Consider the following 19968-nt stretch of genomic DNA (forward strand, 5'->3'; position numbering starts at 1 on the left):
CAAGCAAGACAACCAGAGCCTGGGACCAACAAGAGCCTAGGACCAACAAGATTTGAATATTGACCAGACAGCAAAAGGTAGAAAAACTAATTTTATTTTCTGTTTTGTGATTACAATATGTCAGATTTGAAACGTGTATCCTGCCAGAGCTGGTGATAGACCGCAAAAGTGAGCTAGGATTTAACAGAGAGAGGAAAAGTATTTTTTGTTTGTTTATTTTGTTTATACCATGGCGCCAGTATGGTTAGAAGAAGGCAAAGAGGCTATAAAATAAACCCACTAGGATGTTTGAAAAAAAACACCCAATTGGGCAGGAAAATCGAATCGAATAATCGATTCAATAGGCTGAATCGAATCGAAATTTTTTTCCTGAATCGGGCAGCACTAGTCTATACTGTAGGTGTTTTCATGGGTGTAGGGAAAATCATAGGAACACCTAAGCTCACCCCAAGGCTGGGTGTAAGCGTGATTTCACCCCCAATCTACAACCTCAACCACCCCCCAGACCCGAACCCCCCACCCCAGCACCCCCTGATCCCCCATACCTTTTGTATACAGCAGGCCAGAGGGATGCCTACTTCTTCCAGTTGCCAGGCCCACCTCTTCCCAGTACATCCTGGGATGCATCAGGGTGGGGCCTAAGGCCCTGATTGGCCCAGGTACCTAAGGCCCCTCCCATAGTTTACCTAGGATCTAGCAGCAGTCATTTTTTCATTACGGAGACTGCTGGGCAGGAGCATAAAGGAATCGCTCCTGCCGGTGAGGCAGGGCAGGAACATAAAGGAATCGCTTCTGCCGGTGAGGCAGGGCAGGAACAATCGCATTACATTCCTGTGTGGCAGTCTCTGTAGTGAAAAAATGACTGCTGCAAGATCCCGGGCAAACTTTGCAAGACTACAAGTCTTGTGAAATTTGCCACGGGATCTCATGGCAGCCACTCTTTCACTAGAAAGACTGCTGGGCAGGAGCGTAAAGGGATCGCTCCTGTCCCGCCTTACCGCTGGACCACCAGGGACCTAAGGTAGACCTACAGGGGGACTGGGAGGAACTGGTGGGGCAGGATAGTTGCATAAAGTTGCCAGGAGGGAGAGATTGAAGGCAGTTCCAGTTCCCTGCTCCACTGGACCATCAGGACAGTACTGGAGGCCTGCGGTGGATCGGGGAAGGGGGGCAGACTGACTGTCTGTCTGTCTGCCTGGACCACCTGGCAAACCCATGGTGAGTCTGGGAGGGGGGCCATTCTGGGAAGGGTGGCGGTTTGGCTGGCTGTTTGGCTGCAGAGCTGGCAACAGGACAGCAGGAGGAGGGGTCGCTTCTGCCCTGTATTGGTACTTGAATATAAACCATCAGTTTATATTCAAGTCAACCTTTTTTCCTCCTTTATTAGGGAGAAAAAGGTTACCTCGGTTTATATTCGAGTATATACAGTATATCTTTTCCCATCAGAATTTTTGGAAACACAAAATGTTCCTTTCCTTTTCCAGCTTATTGCTCTGGAATCAATGATGACCAATGGAGATGCAGGAGGAAGCCGCAATGCCTGCTTTGCACTCAGTTGCTTTGCAACAGACAAAGATGGCCACGCTCATGTCTTAAGAAGCTCAGCATTTGCCCGGATTCTAGACACCCTGTGTTTCCTGATGCAGTCTGAAGAACAAGAATCCTCCTGGTTTGCTGCAGTGTGAGTGCCACTCTGCTCACCTTCGTGCTGTGGATTCATGATGCTTAATTGGATTTTTCCAGTGAGCTATATTATCCCAGGACAAGCAGGCAGCATATTCTTGACTGATGGGTGACGGCACCGACGGAGCCCCGGTACGGACAATTTTAGAGTGATTGCACTCTAAGAACTTTGAAAGTTCTAGTAGGCCGCACCGCGCACGTGCGAGTGCCTTCCCGCCTGACAGAGGTGCGCGGTCCCCAGTTTCATAGTTTCCGCGGAGCTAAGAAGACGCGTGTTCCAACTGCTGTTGGAAAATTTTTTCAAATTTTTCTCGCCTTCCTGCTCGCGCGTTATTTTCTTGTCGTGATTTATTCACCTTATCGTTTCTTTCTTTTATTTATTTTTTTTTTTTTTAAAAGTCCATTTTTTTCGACTTTTTTCCGGTCAGCCCCAGCGGGGCCTGTTGGCACCATCGACGCCTCGGGCTTCGATTTTGCTACGGCCGTTTTTCCCTTCATGCCCCCTTCACCAGGTTTTAAGAAGTGTCAGCGGTGTGCACGTCCTATTTCCCTTTCCGACCCGCACAAGTGGTGCCTTCAGTGTCTGGGTCCGGACCATAGGGCAGAAACGTGCACCCGCTGCAGTTCTCTCCAAAAGAGAACTCTAAAGAATCACCAAATTCAACAGCGAATTCTTTTCGGTGCCGCCATGGAAGTTCCCCCGGCATCGACACCGTCATCTTCCTCCAAATCGGCACCGGTGACTTCGACACCGCAAGATCCATCCTCGGTGTCGCACCCTGTAGGTAAGCCGGCTAAGAAGCCATCCCCTACTGTCCTTAGCCCGCCAGTCGAACAAGCAGTGAGCCAAGTCCTGCAGACTGCGCGCCGGCCTCGCAAACGCTCCGCTCCTATTGAAGTCACTGCCTCTTCATCGGCATCGACTTCGCCTGAGCGTCGAGCTGCACCGCAGGTACCGAGCAAGAAAAAAGCGGTACCGGTGCCATCGGGACCGTCTCTGGATGAGAGAATAGCATCCATCCTTCAGGTCCAGCTTAAGGAGCAGTTACAACACTTGCTTCCGGTTCTGCTGACTCCGAGCTTTCCAGTGTCGGTACCTACTGAGCATTTGATGCCGATCGTCAAACAGCCTGTTTTGTCGGCATCGACGTTGTCGGCACCGCAAAAATCTGTTTCTATGCCTGTTCTCTCGGCGGAACCGAAGTCTCTTCGACGCACTGCTTACTCGACTTCGGAGCCGGTGCCGTTCTCTGACACCCGTACTGCTGTACAGTCACCCGGTACGGTGTCCATGAGGTCTGGTAAATCGGTACGCAAAACCAAGCATACCGAACCTTCTACCCCACTTTCTCAGGGCCGTCTGTCATCGGTACGGGACCCTGATTTGTGGGATGATTCTGATGACCCCCTCGGTACCGAGGCAGATTATTCCTCGGAGGAGGATGTTACATCGGTGCAGGATCCTACTGGTAAGCCAGAGCACTCGTCCTTCACCAAGTTTCTTAAGGAGATGTCGGACACCCTTTCCTACCCTCTAGAGTCTGACTCTAAAAAATCCAAAGCATTTCTTGATGCTTTGGATTTTGACCAGCCTCCGAAAGAATTTTTAAAGTTACCCCTCCATGACATCTTGAGGGAAACTTTTTACAAAAATTTAAAAACTCCTCTCACCGTTCCAGGAGACCCTAGGAAGCTGGAATCGCTTTAAAAGGTGATTCCTATTCCAGGGTTTGACAAACCCCAGCTGCCCCATGAATCTCTGCTGGTGGAGTCCACCCTCAAAAAATCGGCAGGCTCTAGTGTATATGCCTCTGTCCCTCCTGGCAGAGAGGGCAAGGCCATGGATAAATTTGGTAAAAGACTTTACCAAAATGCAATGCTGGCCAACCGTTCAGGTAATTATGAGTTTCACTTCTCTTTTTACATGAAACATTTGATTCAGCAAGTCTCTTCTTTTCAAAAGTATCTCCCTGACCGTAAGCTTCCTGCATTCCAACAATGCACTTCCAGTCTCCTACAACTCAGGAAGTTCATGGTCCGATCCATCTATGTTACTTTTGAACTCACATCCCGAGCCACGGCTATGTCTGTAGCGATGAGACGATTGGCATGGCTCCGAGTCTCCGACCTTGATGTGAACCACCAGGACAGCCTTGCCAATGCTCCCTGCCTGGGTGATGAGCTCTTTGGAGAATCTATGGATACCACCACTCAAAAGCTCTCTGCCCATGAGACGAGGTGGGATACTTTGCTGAAAAATAAAAAGAAGCCTACTCCTCCTCGTCCATTTAGACAGCACCCATCATATCAGAGGCGGTTTTCTGCTCGGCCAGTTCAGCCTCAACCTCCACAACCTCGGAGGCAGTGGCAACAGCACCAACAAGCACGTCAGCAACAGCCGCCTACCATAAAGCCTGTCACTCAGACTAAGCCGACTCAGCCCTTTTGACTCCCTTCTCCTGGGCATTGCCAGTCTCCCTCCCTCCTGTCCTCTTCCACAGCCCATAGGAGGTCGATTAACCATTTTTCACTCTCGATGGGAGGTAATCACCACCGACCAGTGGGTGCTCTCGATCATAGCCCATGGCTACTACCTCAATTTTCAGACTCCCCTGCCGTTAGGCCTGCCAAAAGAGTCTGCTTCCAACAAGTCTCAGTCCCTCCTTCTCGCTCAAGAGGTTCAATCCCTCCTTCTTCTCAATGCCATCGAAGAAGTTCCTCAAGATCAGCGAGGTCAGGGTTTTTACTCCCAGTACTTTCTAGTTCCCAAAAAGACCGGAGACCTCAGACCCATCTTAGATCTCAGAGATCTCAACAAATGTTTGGTCAAGGAGAAGTTCAAAATGCTCTCTCTTGCCACCCTCTACCCTCTTCTCGCTCAGGGCGACTGGCTATGCTCCCTCGATCTCAAAGAGGCTTACACACATATTCCTATCCATCTGACGTCCAGGCAATATCTGCGCTTTCTCATCAATCAACATCATTATCAGTACAAAGTGCTACCCTTCGGCCTGGTCTCCTCTCCCAGGGTATTCACCAAATGTCTGATTGTGGTAGCGGCCTATCTCCGCTCTCACAACTTTCAAGTCTTCCCTTATCTGGACGACTGGTTGATCAAAGCTCATTCCCCTCAGGCGGTTCTGCTTGCCACCAATCAGACCATTCACTTCCTTCGACTATTAGGGTTTGAAATCAATCTACCCAAGTCTCACCTCATTCCGACCCAGCGACTTCAATTTATTGGAGCCGTTCTGGACACTGTTCTGATGAGGGCGTTTCTTCCATCCAACCGCCTTCACGCCATCCTCCATCTCTGTCAGCAGGTGTTTCAACAGATTACCATTTCTGCGAATCACATGATGGTGCTATTGGGGCACATGGCTTCGACAGTATATGTCACACCCTTCGCACATCTCCACCTGCGTACTCCTCAATGGACCTTAGCGAACCAATGGTCCCAAGCGACGGATCCTTGTTCACAACACATATCTGTGACCTCGTCTCTTCGACAGTCGCTTCTTTGGTGGTTGACATCTTCAAATCTATCCAGAGGTCTGCTGTTCCATCTACCTCCTCATCAACTAGTCATCACCACAGATTCCTCCCCCTACGCCTGGGGAGCTCACTTGAACGAATTCCAAACTCAGGGATTTTGGACTGCTCAGGAAAAGAAACACCACATCAATTTCCTGGAACTCCAAGCGATGTTCTATGCCCTCAAGGCGTTTCAACATCTTCTCTTTCCTCAAGTACTACTCATTTGCACAGACAATCAAGTTGCAATGTACTACATCAACAAACAGGGAGGAACGGGCTCTCGCCTGTTGTGTCAGGAAGCCCAACGGATTTGGTCTTGGGCGACAGCTTGTCACTTATTCCTGAAGGCTGTCTATATTCAAGGGGAACAGAATTCCTTAGCGGACAATCTCAGCAGAATTCTCCAACCTCACGAATGGACTCTCAATCCCTCGACTCTTCAGTCCATTTTCGCTCAATGGGGCACTCCTCAAGTGGACCTTTTTGCAGCTCCCCACAACCATCAGCTGCCCCTGTTTTGCTCCAGACTCTACTCTCCTCACCGTCTTGCGCCCGATGCATTTCTCCTGGATTGGACCAGTCTCTTCCTATATGCTTTTCCCCCTCTACCGCTCATGCTGCGAACACTGTTCAAGCTCAAGAGGGAACAAGCCACCATGATTCTCATCGCTCCACGGTGGCCCAGGCAACATTGGTTCTCCCTTCTACTTCAACTCAGTTCCAGGGAACCCATACCTCTTCCACTGTTTCCTTCTCTGCTTTCTCAGCATCAGCAGACCCTACTGCATCCCAACCTACAGTCTCTGCACCTGACAGCTTGGTATCTCTCGGGCTGACTTCGGCTCACTCACTCCTTTCTTAGCCTGTCCGCTCTATCATTGATGCTTCCAGGAAACCGGCCACGCTCCAATGTTATCAACAGAAGTGGTCTCGGTTTTCTTCCTGGTGCCACTTACATCACCATGATCCCATGTCTCTAGCAGTGGGACTGGTGTTGGACTATCTTCTTTCCTTGTCTGACTCTGGTCTTAAATCTACTTCTATCAGAGTTCACTTTAGTGCCATTGCTGCCTTTCATGAGCCAATTCATGGAAAACCCCTCTCGGCTCATCCTTTGGTTTCTCGGTTCATGAGGGGCCTTTTCAATGTGAAACCACCTCTCAAGCCTCCTCCTGTGGTCTGGGATCTCAATGTGGTTCTTTCCGCTTTAATGAATCCTCCTTTTGAACCTTTGGCCACAGCGCATTTCAAATTTCTTACCTGGAAAGTGGTCTTCCTTATAGCTCTCACTTCTGCCAGGAGGGTCAGTGAACTGCATGCACTAGTGGCCGATCCACCTTTCACTGTTTTTCACCATGATAAGGTGGTTCTCCGTACACACCCCAAATTTCTTCCTAAGGTTGTGTCTGACTTTCATCTTAACCAGTCCATAGTCCTGCCGGTATTTTTTCCAAAGCCTCATTCTCATCCAGGTGAACAGGCTTTGCATACCTTGGACTGTAAACGTGCTCTGGCTTACTATCTTGAACGTACTAAGCCCCACAGATCATCTCCTCAACTATTTTTGTCCTTTGATCCTAACAAGTTGGGTCATCCTGTATCTAAACGCACTCTCTCCAATTGGCTTGCTGCTTGCGTTTCTTTCTGTTATGCTCAGTCGGGCCTGACACTGGAAGGTTCTGTCACGGGCCACAAAGTTAGAGCTATGGCAGCGTCTGTAGCTTTCCTCCGATCTACTTCCATTGAGGAAATCTGCAAGGCTGCTACTTGGTCCTCAGTTCACACTTTTACATCACATTATTGTCTGGATGCATTCTCCAGACGGGACACTTCGGCCAATCTGTTTTACAAAATGTATTTTCCTAATGGCCAACCTTCCCTCCATCCCTCTTTTTATTAGCTTGGAGGTCACCCATCAGTCAAGAATATGCTGCCTGCTTGTCCTGGGATAAAGCACAGTTACTTACCGTAACAGGTGTTATCCAGGGACAGCAGGCAGATATTCTTGCGTCCCTCCCACCTCCCCGGGTTGGCTTCTTAGCTGGCTTATCCTAACTGGGGACCGCGCGCCTCTGTCGGGCGGGAAGGCACTCGCGCGTGCGCGGTGCGGCCTACTAGAACTTTCAAAGTTCTTAGAGTGCAATCACTCTAAAATTGTCCGTACCGGGGCTCCGTCGGTGCCGTCACCCATCAGTCAAGAATATCTGCCTGCTGTCCCTGGATAACACCTGTTACGGTAAGTAACTGTGCTTTAAAGTAGTAAAAGATTAAAGTTACCAGTACATAGTCATGCAGAAAGAAGCATTGGCTGTTTCTGTGGAGAATATGTGCTCTAGTGTTGAGAGTTCCAACTTTAGTTGGAAGAGCTCTTGAGACCCAAGTGTCTCCGTCGGGTATATAAGGTTGTGGATGTTCAGTGTTATTCTGAATTATTTTGCTGTTTCAATAAGGCAGAATCTTTTCCAGGTTTTTATTCTTACAGAAAGTACAGGTAGATGATGAAATAATGGAGTACTTTTGAAGATTTTTTTCCCCCCTTTCACAGTTCAAGTTTATTAGCACTTTGGGGGTAATTCTATAAGCAGCCACCTAAATTTAGACAGTAAAAATGCATATAAATAACCTGAATACTGGATTTTATGCATATGTGTGTACACAATGAAGGTTCTACAAGATCCAGAGTAAACAACAAAGCAGCAGATTCATAAAAGACCCTCCAAATTGTTTACCATATAAAATGCCAATATTTATTCACCACACATAAAATCGTAAATACATAATTAAAATCCTGACGTAGCCATGTTTTGCCCTTTCAAGAGCTATGTCAAGGGCTTTAAAAAATAACCTGTAAATAAATACATAAAACAACATTGGTATAAATCAGAATCACACAATAAAACAATAATAATTAGTACTTAAAATCATAGAATCACAGACATGGGAGAGGGTGATGCAGTGGTTAAACCTACAGCCTCAGCACCCTGAGGTTATGGGTTCAAACCAATGCTCCTTGTGACCCTAGGCAAGTCACTTAAACCCCCCAGGGAGGAGCCTGAGGCGCCTCAGCCAATCAGTGCCTTAGGTCTCTCCCTATGCATCAGATGATGTGCTGGGGCGTGGCCTAAGGCCACTATTGGGTGGCAGCTGCATGGAGGAGCAGGAGCGGGAGGACTTGCCTCCTGCTCCCGAAGATTGGCATAGGAGCAGGAGGGTCCAAGTACCCCTCCTGCTCCGGAAGATGGAGGAAGCCTTCAGGAGCCTTGTCGCAAGGGGCAGGAGGGACTGGTCACCCCTCCTGCTCCCAATTATTGTAAAGGTACCTGGATGGGCCGGGCCCGACTGCCTGGGCCGACCAGGGGTGGGAGTCCTAGGAGCAGGAGGGACTGAGCACCCATCCTGCTCACAAACATTTTGGTGCCAAGGGTGGGAGGGCCGTACTGGGAGGGGGGCGAGGGCCATGCCGTGCTGTGCCAAGCTGAGGGAGGGCAAGGGAGAGATCAGGACAGAGCACGGCAGGCAGGAGAGATTGGGGCCTTGGGGGGTGTGTCTGGCAGGGCTGGTGTGTCGGGCCGGTGGGTGGAGCTAGTATGGGTTCTCCTGCCTGCCCTGCTCTGCCCCGATCTCTCTTGCCTGCTCACCAGACTCTCCTGCTCTCTGCCGCCGTTCCCTGCAGTACAGGCCCACTTTAAAACCACAGGCTTGCACTGCAGGGAATGGCAGCAGAGAGCAGGAGAGTCCAGCAAGCCGGCAAGAGAGATCGGGGCAGAGCAGGGCAGGCAGGAGAGATCGGGGCTGAGCCCTGACAGCAGTGACAGGAGGCTGCATCTCCTGTCACTACTATCAGGGTATGCGCATGAGCGGGGATCGTTCTCTAGTGATTCTGGCCATGGATAGGGGGGCGTGTTAATGATCATCCTCATTTGCATGCAGGCCTTTAGTGAATTTGTCAGCCTGCAAGCAAACGGAAACAGATCGCACATGTTTTGGAGGGTTAGTGAATCTAGGCCAAAGGGAGAAGAGGTAGAAAGGGTATGGGGCTACAGACAGAATAACAAACAAATGTGGTGCTTTAGAAATTGGTAGGGTTAAGATTTAAATGCAGTTTTAAAAAAGCGGGCCTTTAGCCTGGACTTGAATACTGTCAGAGATGGAACCCATCATACCAAGTCAGGCAGGTTGTTCCAGGTATATGGTGCAACAAGACAGATTTCAGAACGTTTATCTGTAGGAGAGGTTCCATCTCTATGGAAATCATCCACTATTAATCCTAGAATTAAGAACCCTTCAAATTCTCCAATTGCAAATATTTCAATTATTGCAAAAATCACTGAAAATATTGTCCAGACACAACTACAAGATTTTCTGGATAAAACCATCAATGCTTTACATCCCAATCAAACTGGTTTAGGAAAAATCACAGAACATAAACTGCATCATTAGGTATTACTATTTATATCAAGTGTCACTTAGCCCAGGGTATATCTGTCCTTTTGCTATCATTAGACCTTTTGACAGCATACAACCTAGTAGATCATTCCATTCTTCTCTCCAGACTACAAGATATTGGAATCAGTGATACAGTCTTTAACTAGTTTCAATCATTTCTTAATGATCATACATACAATGTTTCTGTTGAAGTAAATACTTCTCAAAACTTTAATCTTTCTTCTGGGGTACCTCAGGGATCAACTCTCTCTCCTCTCCTGACCCTGCTCTAATCATTAGATTTTACATTTATCTATGCTGACAACATCCAAATATTATCTCTTATTGTTCCTTCAAATAATGCTAATACCCTACCATATCCAATTCTATTAAACAATACTCCGGTCCCTCTGGTTACCACAATGTGGTAGATTCTTCTCTCTCATTTATAACACAAATTTTGTCCGTTGTACAAAGCTGTTTCCATAATTTATGACGTATTTGATTGATATACTCTTTACTTCAACCTTCCGCTATAAATGTTTTGGTCCATGCGCTTGTCATTAATTGATTGGACTATAGCAATTCACTGTATAAGGCTATACAAGTAAAAACTCAAAAGGCTTCAACTGATTCAAAATACAGCTATAAAACTTATAACAGGTCACAAAAAATATGATCATGTTACACCTTTACTCAGATTGGGTCATTGGCTACCAATATCACACCGAATTACTTACAAAATCCTATTATTAGTATTCAGAATCCATTCCACAGATACCTCATTATTTCTCAGTAAATTTTTAATACCTTATACTCCCTCTCAAACTCTAAGACCTCTCTAAATCAAAAACATTTAGTAGTTCCCACTTTTTGAGACATATTTCTTGACTCAATACGTAATTCAATTTTTTTCTGTTCAGGGTCCAGAATTATGGAACACTCTTCCAAGTCATCTCAGGCTTCTCTCGATACTTTTAGAAAGATCTCAAAACTTTTTTATTTTCCGATGCTTTTCTATAATCTGTAATACCAATCACACCAAACAAAGTATATAGACCATTCCCAGACCCCTTACTTTCCTATTATATTTCTTCCCCTATCCTCTTTTGTCACATATTGTTTTTATAATTATTTTATTGTTTTATTTTAGCATTAATAGTTATTTTTATTGTAAGCCACTTAGTTGTTAGACGATTTGTGGGATATCGAGAATTAATAAACTTGAAGACAGAAGGGATGGTGTCAGGAGTTGGCTGTAGAGCAGAAAGTTACAGACAAAGGAGACTTACCTGACGAGCAGAATTCCTGGGGTCGAGAATAGGGAGAGATATTGAGGCGCCACAGAGTGAATACACTTGAAGGCCAGCAAAGGGAATTTGAACTGTATGCAGAAGCGGACAAGGGGCCAATGAAGCGATGTGAGGAGGAGGGTAATGTAAGCATAACGACTTTGGCGGAATATGAGGCGTGCAGCAGAATTCTGAATAAATTGAAGGGGAGAGACCGGTATGGTGTCTTCATTTGAATCTATAACACTTCGATGAGGTGTATCATTCATTATAGGTTGCATCACTCAAGTAATTGAATATTTTGGATAAAGCTGAAAAACATATTGGCTGAAAAACATGCATGTCGAGCCACCGCACAGACTTTTTATGACTGTTAAATAAATTGCACACCATCACTTCTGCATATCTCTACTGTGGTTTATTTGATTCTTTTCAGTGGGGCCCCGACATAGCAGCCGTTCTCACAAACTGCCAGTGGCTGCCCCCAAAGCTTTCCCTCTGCGGCGATCTGCCCTGTAGGAAACGGGAAGTTGTGGCAGAGGGAAAACTTCAGGGCAGCCGCCTGCTGCTTATGAGAATGGCTGCCGTGTTGGGGCCCCTCTGAAAAGGAATATTTTGGCTACTGGGGGGGGGGAGGGAGCGGGGGAGAAGCAGTTGCTTGGCAGTGGGAGAGAGTGGGCATCTCTCCTGCTGCTGGGGGAGGGATTTGCTTGGCCCAGGCAACATTGTTTCTCCCTTCTACTTCAACTCAGCTCCAGGGAGCCCATACCTCTTCCATTTTTTCCTACTCTGCTTACTTAGCATCAGGAATCACTTTTACATCCCAACCTGCAGTCATAACACCTGACAGCTTGGTTTCCCTCGGGCTGAATTCTTCTGATTTACATCTCTCTCAGCCTGTTCGACATATTATTTATGCTTCCAGGAAACCAGCTATCCAGCAATGTTATCAACAAAAGTGGACTAGGTTTTCTTCCTGGTATCTTCTTCATCATCATGATCCCACTTCCTTATCAGTGGAGTTGGTCTTAGATTTTCTCCATTTATCTGACTCTGGTCTCAAGTCTACTTCTGTCAGAGTCTATCTCAGTGCTATTATAGCTTTTCCCATGCTAATCGAGAGGAAACCTCTCACTGCTCATCCTTTGGTCTCCAGATTCATGAAAAGACTTTTCAATATTAAACCACCTCTGAAGCCTCCACTTGTCGTCTGGGACCTTAATGTGATTCTTTCCAGTTTGATGAAGCCACCATTTGAGCCAATGGCCACAACTCATCTCAAGTTTCTCACCTGGAAAGTGGTCTTCCTTATTGCTCTCACCTCTGCCAGGAGGGTCAGTGAGTCATAGTTTTTCACCATGATAAAGTGATTCTACGCACACATCCAAAGTTTCTACCGAAAGTTGTCACGGAGTTCCATCTCAATCAGTCAATTGTTCTGCCAGTGTTTTTTCCTAAACTTCATTCTCACGCAGGAGAAACCGCTTTGCACACTCTGGACTGTAAACATGCTTTGGCCTATTACATCGATAGGACAAAGCCTCATAGAACATCTCTCCAACTGTTCATCTCATTTGATCCAAACAAGTTGGGGCATCCTGTTTCCAAGAGAACAATTTCAAACTGGCTAGCTGCCTGTATCTCGTTCTGTAATGCTCAGACTGGACTGGCACTGGAGAGTTGTGTCAGCCCACAAAATTAGAGCTATGGCAGCTTCAGTTGCTTTCCATAGATCTACTCCCATTGAATAAATCCGTAAAACTGCCACCTGGTCCTCAGTTCCTACATTCACTTCTCACTATTGTCTGGAGTCCTTCTCCAGACGGGATGGGCACTTCGGCCAATCTGTATTACAAAATTTATTCTCCAGAAGTCCAACACTCCCACCATCCCATTCTTGTTAGCTTGGAGATCACCCATCAGTGAGAATATGCTTCCTGCTTGTCCTGGGATAAAGCACAGTTACTTACCGTAACAGGTGTTATCCAGGGACAGCAGGCAGATATTCTCACAACCCACCCACCTCCCCGGGTTGGCTTCCTAGCTGGCTTATCTTAACTGAAGAACCGTGCACCTACATTGGGCGGGAAGGCACTCACGCATGCATGGTGTGGGCTATCTTGAACTTTCTAAAGACTTAAAGTGACGATGCACTTTTAAAGTGGTCCATACCAGGATTCAGTCGATGATGTCACCCATCAGTGAGAATATCTGCCTGCTGTCCCTGGATAACACCTGTTACAGTAAGTAACTGAGCTTTCTGTTACACAAAGCATACAAATCCTGCCAAGTGGGTTAAATTCCCTAGATCGTGAGCTGCTGCAGAAGAAATCAATACTTTTTCTTTAGCTCTGCCTCCTTCCTCAGTGGGCTGTACTTCCTCTCCAGTTTTGCATTCTGCAAACAGCCTGGAAGGTGCTTTCTGCTCTGAGAAGTTATTATTTTCAGGGTTTTTATCTGATTTTGAGGCTTGCGGTGCTCAAGAGGTCCCCAGTGGCCAGCTCTGACTGGGAAAGGATGCAGACTTTCTGATGAGCTATCTGCTGGACAACCATAAAGGAACCTGTCTAGCCAGTCTGCACTAACAGTTAAGGAGCTTGGGGATAGTTCCCCTGGAAGCAAGGCTCACCCTGATTTATCAGGCACTTGAGCACAAGCCCTTTGGTCCCACAAAGGTCTGGGAGGGCTTTGACGGATTCCAGTTGCCTTTTTCCTTCCACCATTGCGGCACATGGGTTTGGGGTCTGAAGTCTCAATCTGGTGTCGATCCAACTGGTAGCCCAAAGACTGAAGGTTCCTGGATTGAGGATTTACTTGTTTGAGGCAAGAGTCTTCTTCACTGTCCAGCTGCAGTGAGAGCTGAAGCAGGCTATAGCACATTGAGTAAGGCCATTACAGCCTATTGGAAAATTGGAGGGGGGGAAGGGTGTCTATAAAAGTCAGTTTGGGAGGTTTCTGGGGCAAGATATAGGGTCCCCCACCTCCAAAATATCCTTCCCTGAATTCCATGGTTGTTTTTGGTGCCAAAATGCTGTCGCTCTGGCCATCTTGAATTTCCCCATTTTCTTTCTTTCTTTCTTTTTTTTTGTAATAATATCTTTATTGGAGCAAACAGTATAGCCAAAGCACAACAAACACATGCTCTCTGAAAAAAAAGACAAGAATCAAGAACAACAGTACAGAGGTAAACACAAGAGGTCCAATCAAAGGAAGAAGCACCAATAAGCAGCCTGCATTGCTCAGCCACGCCATGGCAATCTGTCAGCTCATTTTCAAGAACCCAACCCAGGCTAAGAGCCACTCAGCACCCCCTTGACCATTCCCTAAGCTACAAAAGTAAAAGAAAACCCCAAGAATCACCACCATTCACCCACCATTCACCCCACTCAATCAAGTAGAGATTGATGATGGGAAGAGATCAGCAGAGAAATAAGCAGAGAGGGACAAAGATGCTAGATCTGGTGTAGGAGAGGAAAAATGAAGAGAGAAGTGAAGCTGGAATGAATCATGTTAAAAGGAGAGAGGGGGTGCAGGCTAGATGGAAAGGGGAGAGGGGCATAGAAAGAAGGCAGATACCATATGGAAGGGGGAGAAGGCAGACAATGGATGGAAGGGGCAGATGCTGGATTGAAAAGACAGAGAGGGCAGACGCTGGTAGGAAGAGAGTGAAAAGAAGATGAAAGCAGAAACCAGAGACAACAAAAGATAGAAAAAAATAATTTTATTTCTATTTTGTGATTAGAATATATCAGATTTGAAATATATATCCCGCTAGAGCTGGTGTTAGACATAACTGGGGACTGCAAAGCCCAGGCAGTGCTTCTTTAGCTTCCAGCTGGCTTAGGGCTCTCTCTGACCAGGGGGCAGTTGCCCTAGTTGCACTCCTCTAACATTATTCCTGTCATGTGTGACTGCAGTATTCTCTTAGCATGATATTTCTGTGTAGCATTCTGTAATAATTTGGCTTATTCAGTTTTCTTGATAGTAGAGGGGATATATATGAAGGGAGGGGAGTCAGGGATTTTGTTGATCCTTGCTCTGTATTATTTTTATTTATAAAATGACAATTGTACAGAATATTGTTTCTTTTTATACTTGAATAAAATACATTCAGTATAAAATCATAACTTGTGCGGATGGGATCAGATGGTTGTGCGGGGACCAAGCTCGTGGAGACGGGGTGGAAACGGGTTTTTTTTAAATTTCAGTCCTAGTAGTTTGCCAGTCCACAAAATAATTCTTTTATTTCCGCCGATCCATAGGTGTAAAAAGGTTGAAGAACACTGCGCTAAGGGTTAATGCAGTGAATGTCACATTAAAAGTCCCATTAAAATGTCACTATAACTTGCTTATATTGTATGGTGAGCCCTCCAAAATCTTAGACTTTTTATATGACATTCACTACAGTACCTCTTAGAGTGCCCCTCTGCTGTGCTCAGCTGTTTGTGAACAGTTTGCTAAGAATGCTAACTACCTGGATGTCTGAAAAGCTTGCTTTTGTGTGTTTTTCATGTGGATGTCTTTATATTCGAGAATGGCTAAAAAAAATATAGACATACTAAGGACCAAAACGTTTAGATAAGTAAAAAAAAAAAAAAGATAGACATCTTGCAGTTCTGAAAATGAACATTTTCTCTACTGGATTTCTAGACATCTTTCTCAAAACATCCAAACTCAGATTTAGACGTCCTATTGAAAATGCCCCTCTGTGTATTTTCAAGAGGGATGTACACATGGGCAGAGTGTGGGTAGGGCTCAAACCTATGCAAGCACCTTCTAGTATATTGTGACAATGAATATCTGTGGCAATTAGGCTTTAATATTTACACCAGCTCAGTAAGTGCTTGTATCTAAATTTTAAGCATGTAAATACCTGATTAGGCTAGTATTCTGAACAGAAAGTAGGTACCTAGGTTCTTTATAAAATAGGCTTCTACCAGGCACCCTCTGAGCACCTTATATGCAAGCTTTTATAGAATTGAGCACCACAGCAAATAATTATGAATATTGATTCTCTCTCTAAAGGACTACTATCATAATGCATGCCACTGGTATCTCTTCTCCTTTTTCTAGGGTGGTGAAGGTGTTAGCTAATCAGCCCATGGGAGTGGTAAAACTTCGACTACACACCAAGCTGGAAAGTATTCTTAAGGTAAAGAATTCACCAAAACCCAGCTGGGTAGAGACAAATTCATTTGGAAGAGAAATGGATCAACTGGTTTTAGCAAGGTACAAAAAAAAAAAAATAAAAATGGTCACGGTGATAAACTAGAAAAGTTGTGACGGAGTAGTACTCCAGAATCCCAGCTTCTGTCTCAGGCTCAAAGCCGAGCACTCCTATGGAGACCACTTAAAACTGGCATTAGAGAAATAAAGGAAAATAGTTGTTGGCAAGATAGTCTTTTATTAGCAGGTATTGTATAGTTCCATTTGTATAAGCCACATAGACAACTGCCTAGGCATGCCTTGATGCGGGCTCTCAGCCCTACATTCCAGTTCTCTGATAAACAATTCTCAGAAGGCAAGCGCAAACAAAAGAAACAAACAAAAATAGTCCAAAACTGGCTTCTAGCCACTCAAAGTCCAGCTGCCCCCTTTTGTCTCTGTCTATGCAGCTTTTGGGGTTCAAAATCTCCAAGTCCAGGAATCCCCAGGCACCAGGGCAGGTTAATATCCCCTGAGGAAGATGTGTTCACAGATTTAAATGCCTATTTCTTTGTGGGAGGGCATCAACCAGCGCTGGCTAATGGACTAGTCCACACAAGATAAGTGTTGCCTTTCCTTTAGTCTAGTGGTCTCAAACCCACGGCCCGCCAGGTACTATTTTGAGGCCCTCGGTATGTTTATCATAATCACTAAAGTAAAATAAAACAGTTTCTTGATCATATGGCTCTTTAGTTATAAATGACAATATTATTATTAAGACTTAGCCAAAAGGAAAGATTTATAAACTGTAAAGAGTTTTACCTTATGCAAAATTGTCATCCTCTATAATAAAACCCTAAGTGCACATGTGAACTTACAACACCGTGATCCCTGACAACATGATGTGTGACTCTGTGGCGGTGTTCAATTTGTGTCGCATGCGGCGTGCGTCAGCATGCAGCACATGCGGCGTGCATCGGCTTGCGGCACGTGCGGCAGTTTGAGCAGTGGCGAGAGCAACGGCAGGAGAGTGTCCTTCGGCCTGGACGAAGCAGACAGGGTGCAGGTGCTGTGAGGCGTCCGGATGCTACTGCTACACAGGAAAGTGGAGGGGGAGAGGGAAAAGGGGCTGCTTTTGGGGGAGGGGTGTGCTGGGGGCAGGCAGCAATCTTGGTTTGCTCGGTGGCCAGAGAGAGATAGGCAGGGGGCCAGGGAGAGAGATAGAGAGACAGACAGACAAGGGGCCAGGGAGAAACACAGACAGAAAGAATGACAAACAGACAGGGGGCCAGAGAGACAGATAGACAGACAGCGGCCAAGGAGCGAGAAAGAAAGACAGACAGACAGGGGGCCAGAGAGACAGACAAAAATACAGACAGCCAGCGGCCAAAGAGAGAGAGACAAAGAAAAAAAGACAGACAGAGAGAGAGACAGACAGACATATCTATTCTAGCACCCGTTAATGTAACGGGCTTAAAGACTAGTTTCTTTAATAAGACATTAACTATTTTTTTCTGAGGCCCTCCAAGTACCTACAAATCCAAAATGTGGCCCTGCAAATGGTTTGAGTTTGAGACCATTGCTTTAGTCTGACATTATTCAGAGCAGAAACATTATTAGCCCTCTTGCTATACTATTGAAACATTGTTAGCCTTTTTGCCACATTGTTTATTAAAATAGGTACACTTTTATATGTTTTATAAGCAATAATAGAAGGTAGGTGAGGTGGGCAGGCGTATGTGATTAAAACATGGTTTCAGGATGTGGACCAAGAATAATATATAAATTATAAGAGGTGTTATGATCTGATCCTCTGTAATTATGATACACCTGTCTCCACTGTAGTTAGGTGTTTAGAAAAATAATATATTGGACACAATTATAAAGTTTTTGAATAAGAAGTTTTCATTGAAGGTGAAAGCTCTATGTAGCCATTGTTAATTATTTGAAAATTTCGTCAATTTCTTCCTTAACCATCCATGTTTACCCTATGGTTCTATAAAATATTTACATTTGGGTAGGATGCTTTTTTAAGGCCCTTTTTTCTTCATACTTCTTTGGGTTTTGGCCAGGTACTAGTGACCTGGACTGGCCACCATGAGAACGGGCTACTGGGCTTGATGGACCATTGGTATGACCCAGTAAGGCTATTCTTATGTTCTTATGAAGTTTTAGCAGTTGTATTGTTGCAGTGATGGTCTGGTGGGCTTGAAGAGGGGTTAGGCCCCTGATCAGCCAATCGTCCAGATAGCGGAAGACATGAAACCATAAGAGAAGAGACACACAGCTACCACCACTGGCTTTTGACTCTTAATTCTGTCTTTCTACGTGGAGCATCAGCAGCCTTCACTGCTGCCGCCTTTTTTCTGTTGTTCCTCTAGTCTTAATTTCTGTGTTTCTATAGCCGCTTCTTGTTGGCTATAGAGAACCTTTGTTTTCACAGATTCTGCTTTGATTCACAATTTAATAGCTATGGAGGCCACAGAGGGCCGAAAAAACAGAGAAACTGCAGATAATGTACAAGATGCAGGCGTTGTTTATTAATAGAAAAAAATGTAGTAACATATACAACCTTAAAGCCAACTAGGGGACCAGACACGGTCCGTGTTTCGGACAACACGCCTTCCTCAAGGGTCCATGGTGGTTAAGGTATAAGACAAACCGCATAAAAGATATCAAACAAACGCCAATGTTGAACAAATATGGTCAAGCAATTCTGCCATGGCCTGCCTTTTCTCTCAAGCTGTGCCAAACTATCCTCTGTATACTTTCTATCCAAATGCAAACAAATTATGTGGACGCTCTTTGATCTTTGATATTTCTCACAAACAGCTTGAAACTGACTGGCTTGGCCTTTCTTAGTTTGTTTGTTTTTTCCATTACCCACAATACCTTTGCCCACTGTCTAAGATCATGAGGTATTTGTGAACCTCTAACTCACAGTTTTCCTGGGACTTTTTAGTCAAAGTGTGCTACTCTTGTTACTTGGCCAGCATCCCTGTCACTGCTAGGGTGGGTTTGAAACAAGCTGTGTTCAGTAGCTTCATCTGCCATTATGCACTGGTAATAATAAACCCCTTATTTTGTTTTCTTTAAGCTGTTTACAGATGCTTCTGGCCCGTATGCTGTGCTCAAAATACAACAATGCATGCTGAGTAGAGGGGGCCCACTCACAGGCTAATATGCCATATGAATTCTTCATGCAGCATCCAGCTACGCCTACGTAACAGTCAGATTCAAACCAAGCATACATGAGGTCTCACTGACTTTAAGTTTCCACAGATCTTTCAAATTCAAGCATCCAATGGCCCTATTTACAGTTGTACCATTCTCAAGTTGTTCAGCTGGGTTTAATGAAGCATTACTCTTAACTGATTTTCACTGTAGCTGGCTTGTCCCAAAGGATCCCAGACTGATAAACTCATTGAACCAATAGCCTTGTAATATTATCAGACTGGACTCTGTACTCTTTAAGTAACTTCTTTTTTTGTTGAAATCTGTTTTTTATTAACAAGAAAAAAAAAAAATCTCAAGGGCAATATGACACGCAACAAAAACAGTTTTACAAATAGAGATACCCGCCAAAGAAGACTGGACTCTTATGTCCTCCAAGGCCACAAGAAGAACTCCCCTCCCAACCCCAGCCCCCAAAACGAACAGCACAAAAGAAAACCAAGTTCAGACAGGTGGGTTTGGAAACAACTGAAGTCCATTCAGGACTGGTAACTTCTTTCATACAAACTTAATTTAAAGAAATACATAAATAAACTCACAGGTCAATTGCTCTCAAGGAATTTATTCTTCTACAGAATTCAAACTCTGCCAGCACATTCCAGAGGTAGAAATGGCCAGGAGTGTATTCCAAATAGAGTGGTACCTTGGTTTG

General features: G+C 45.3%; 1 protein-coding gene across 1 annotated transcript in view; it reads left to right on the forward strand.

Annotated features, from left to right (window-relative positions):
• LOC117368544 overlaps positions 1-19968 on the forward strand; it is a 153802-nt gene that overhangs the window by 72114 nt on the left and 61720 nt on the right. The window contains exons 5-6 of the mRNA XM_033962279.1: positions 1485-1681; positions 16011-16089. Of these exons, the coding sequence (XP_033818170.1) occupies positions 1485-1681; positions 16011-16089 (276 nt within the window). The remainder of the gene's footprint in view (positions 1-1484; positions 1682-16010; positions 16090-19968) is intronic.

The sequence above is a fragment of the Geotrypetes seraphini genome, chromosome 10 (genome assembly GCF_902459505.1).
Source record: "Geotrypetes seraphini chromosome 10, aGeoSer1.1, whole genome shotgun sequence".
In the NCBI taxonomy this organism is placed as follows: Eukaryota; Metazoa; Chordata; class Amphibia; order Gymnophiona; family Dermophiidae; genus Geotrypetes; species Geotrypetes seraphini.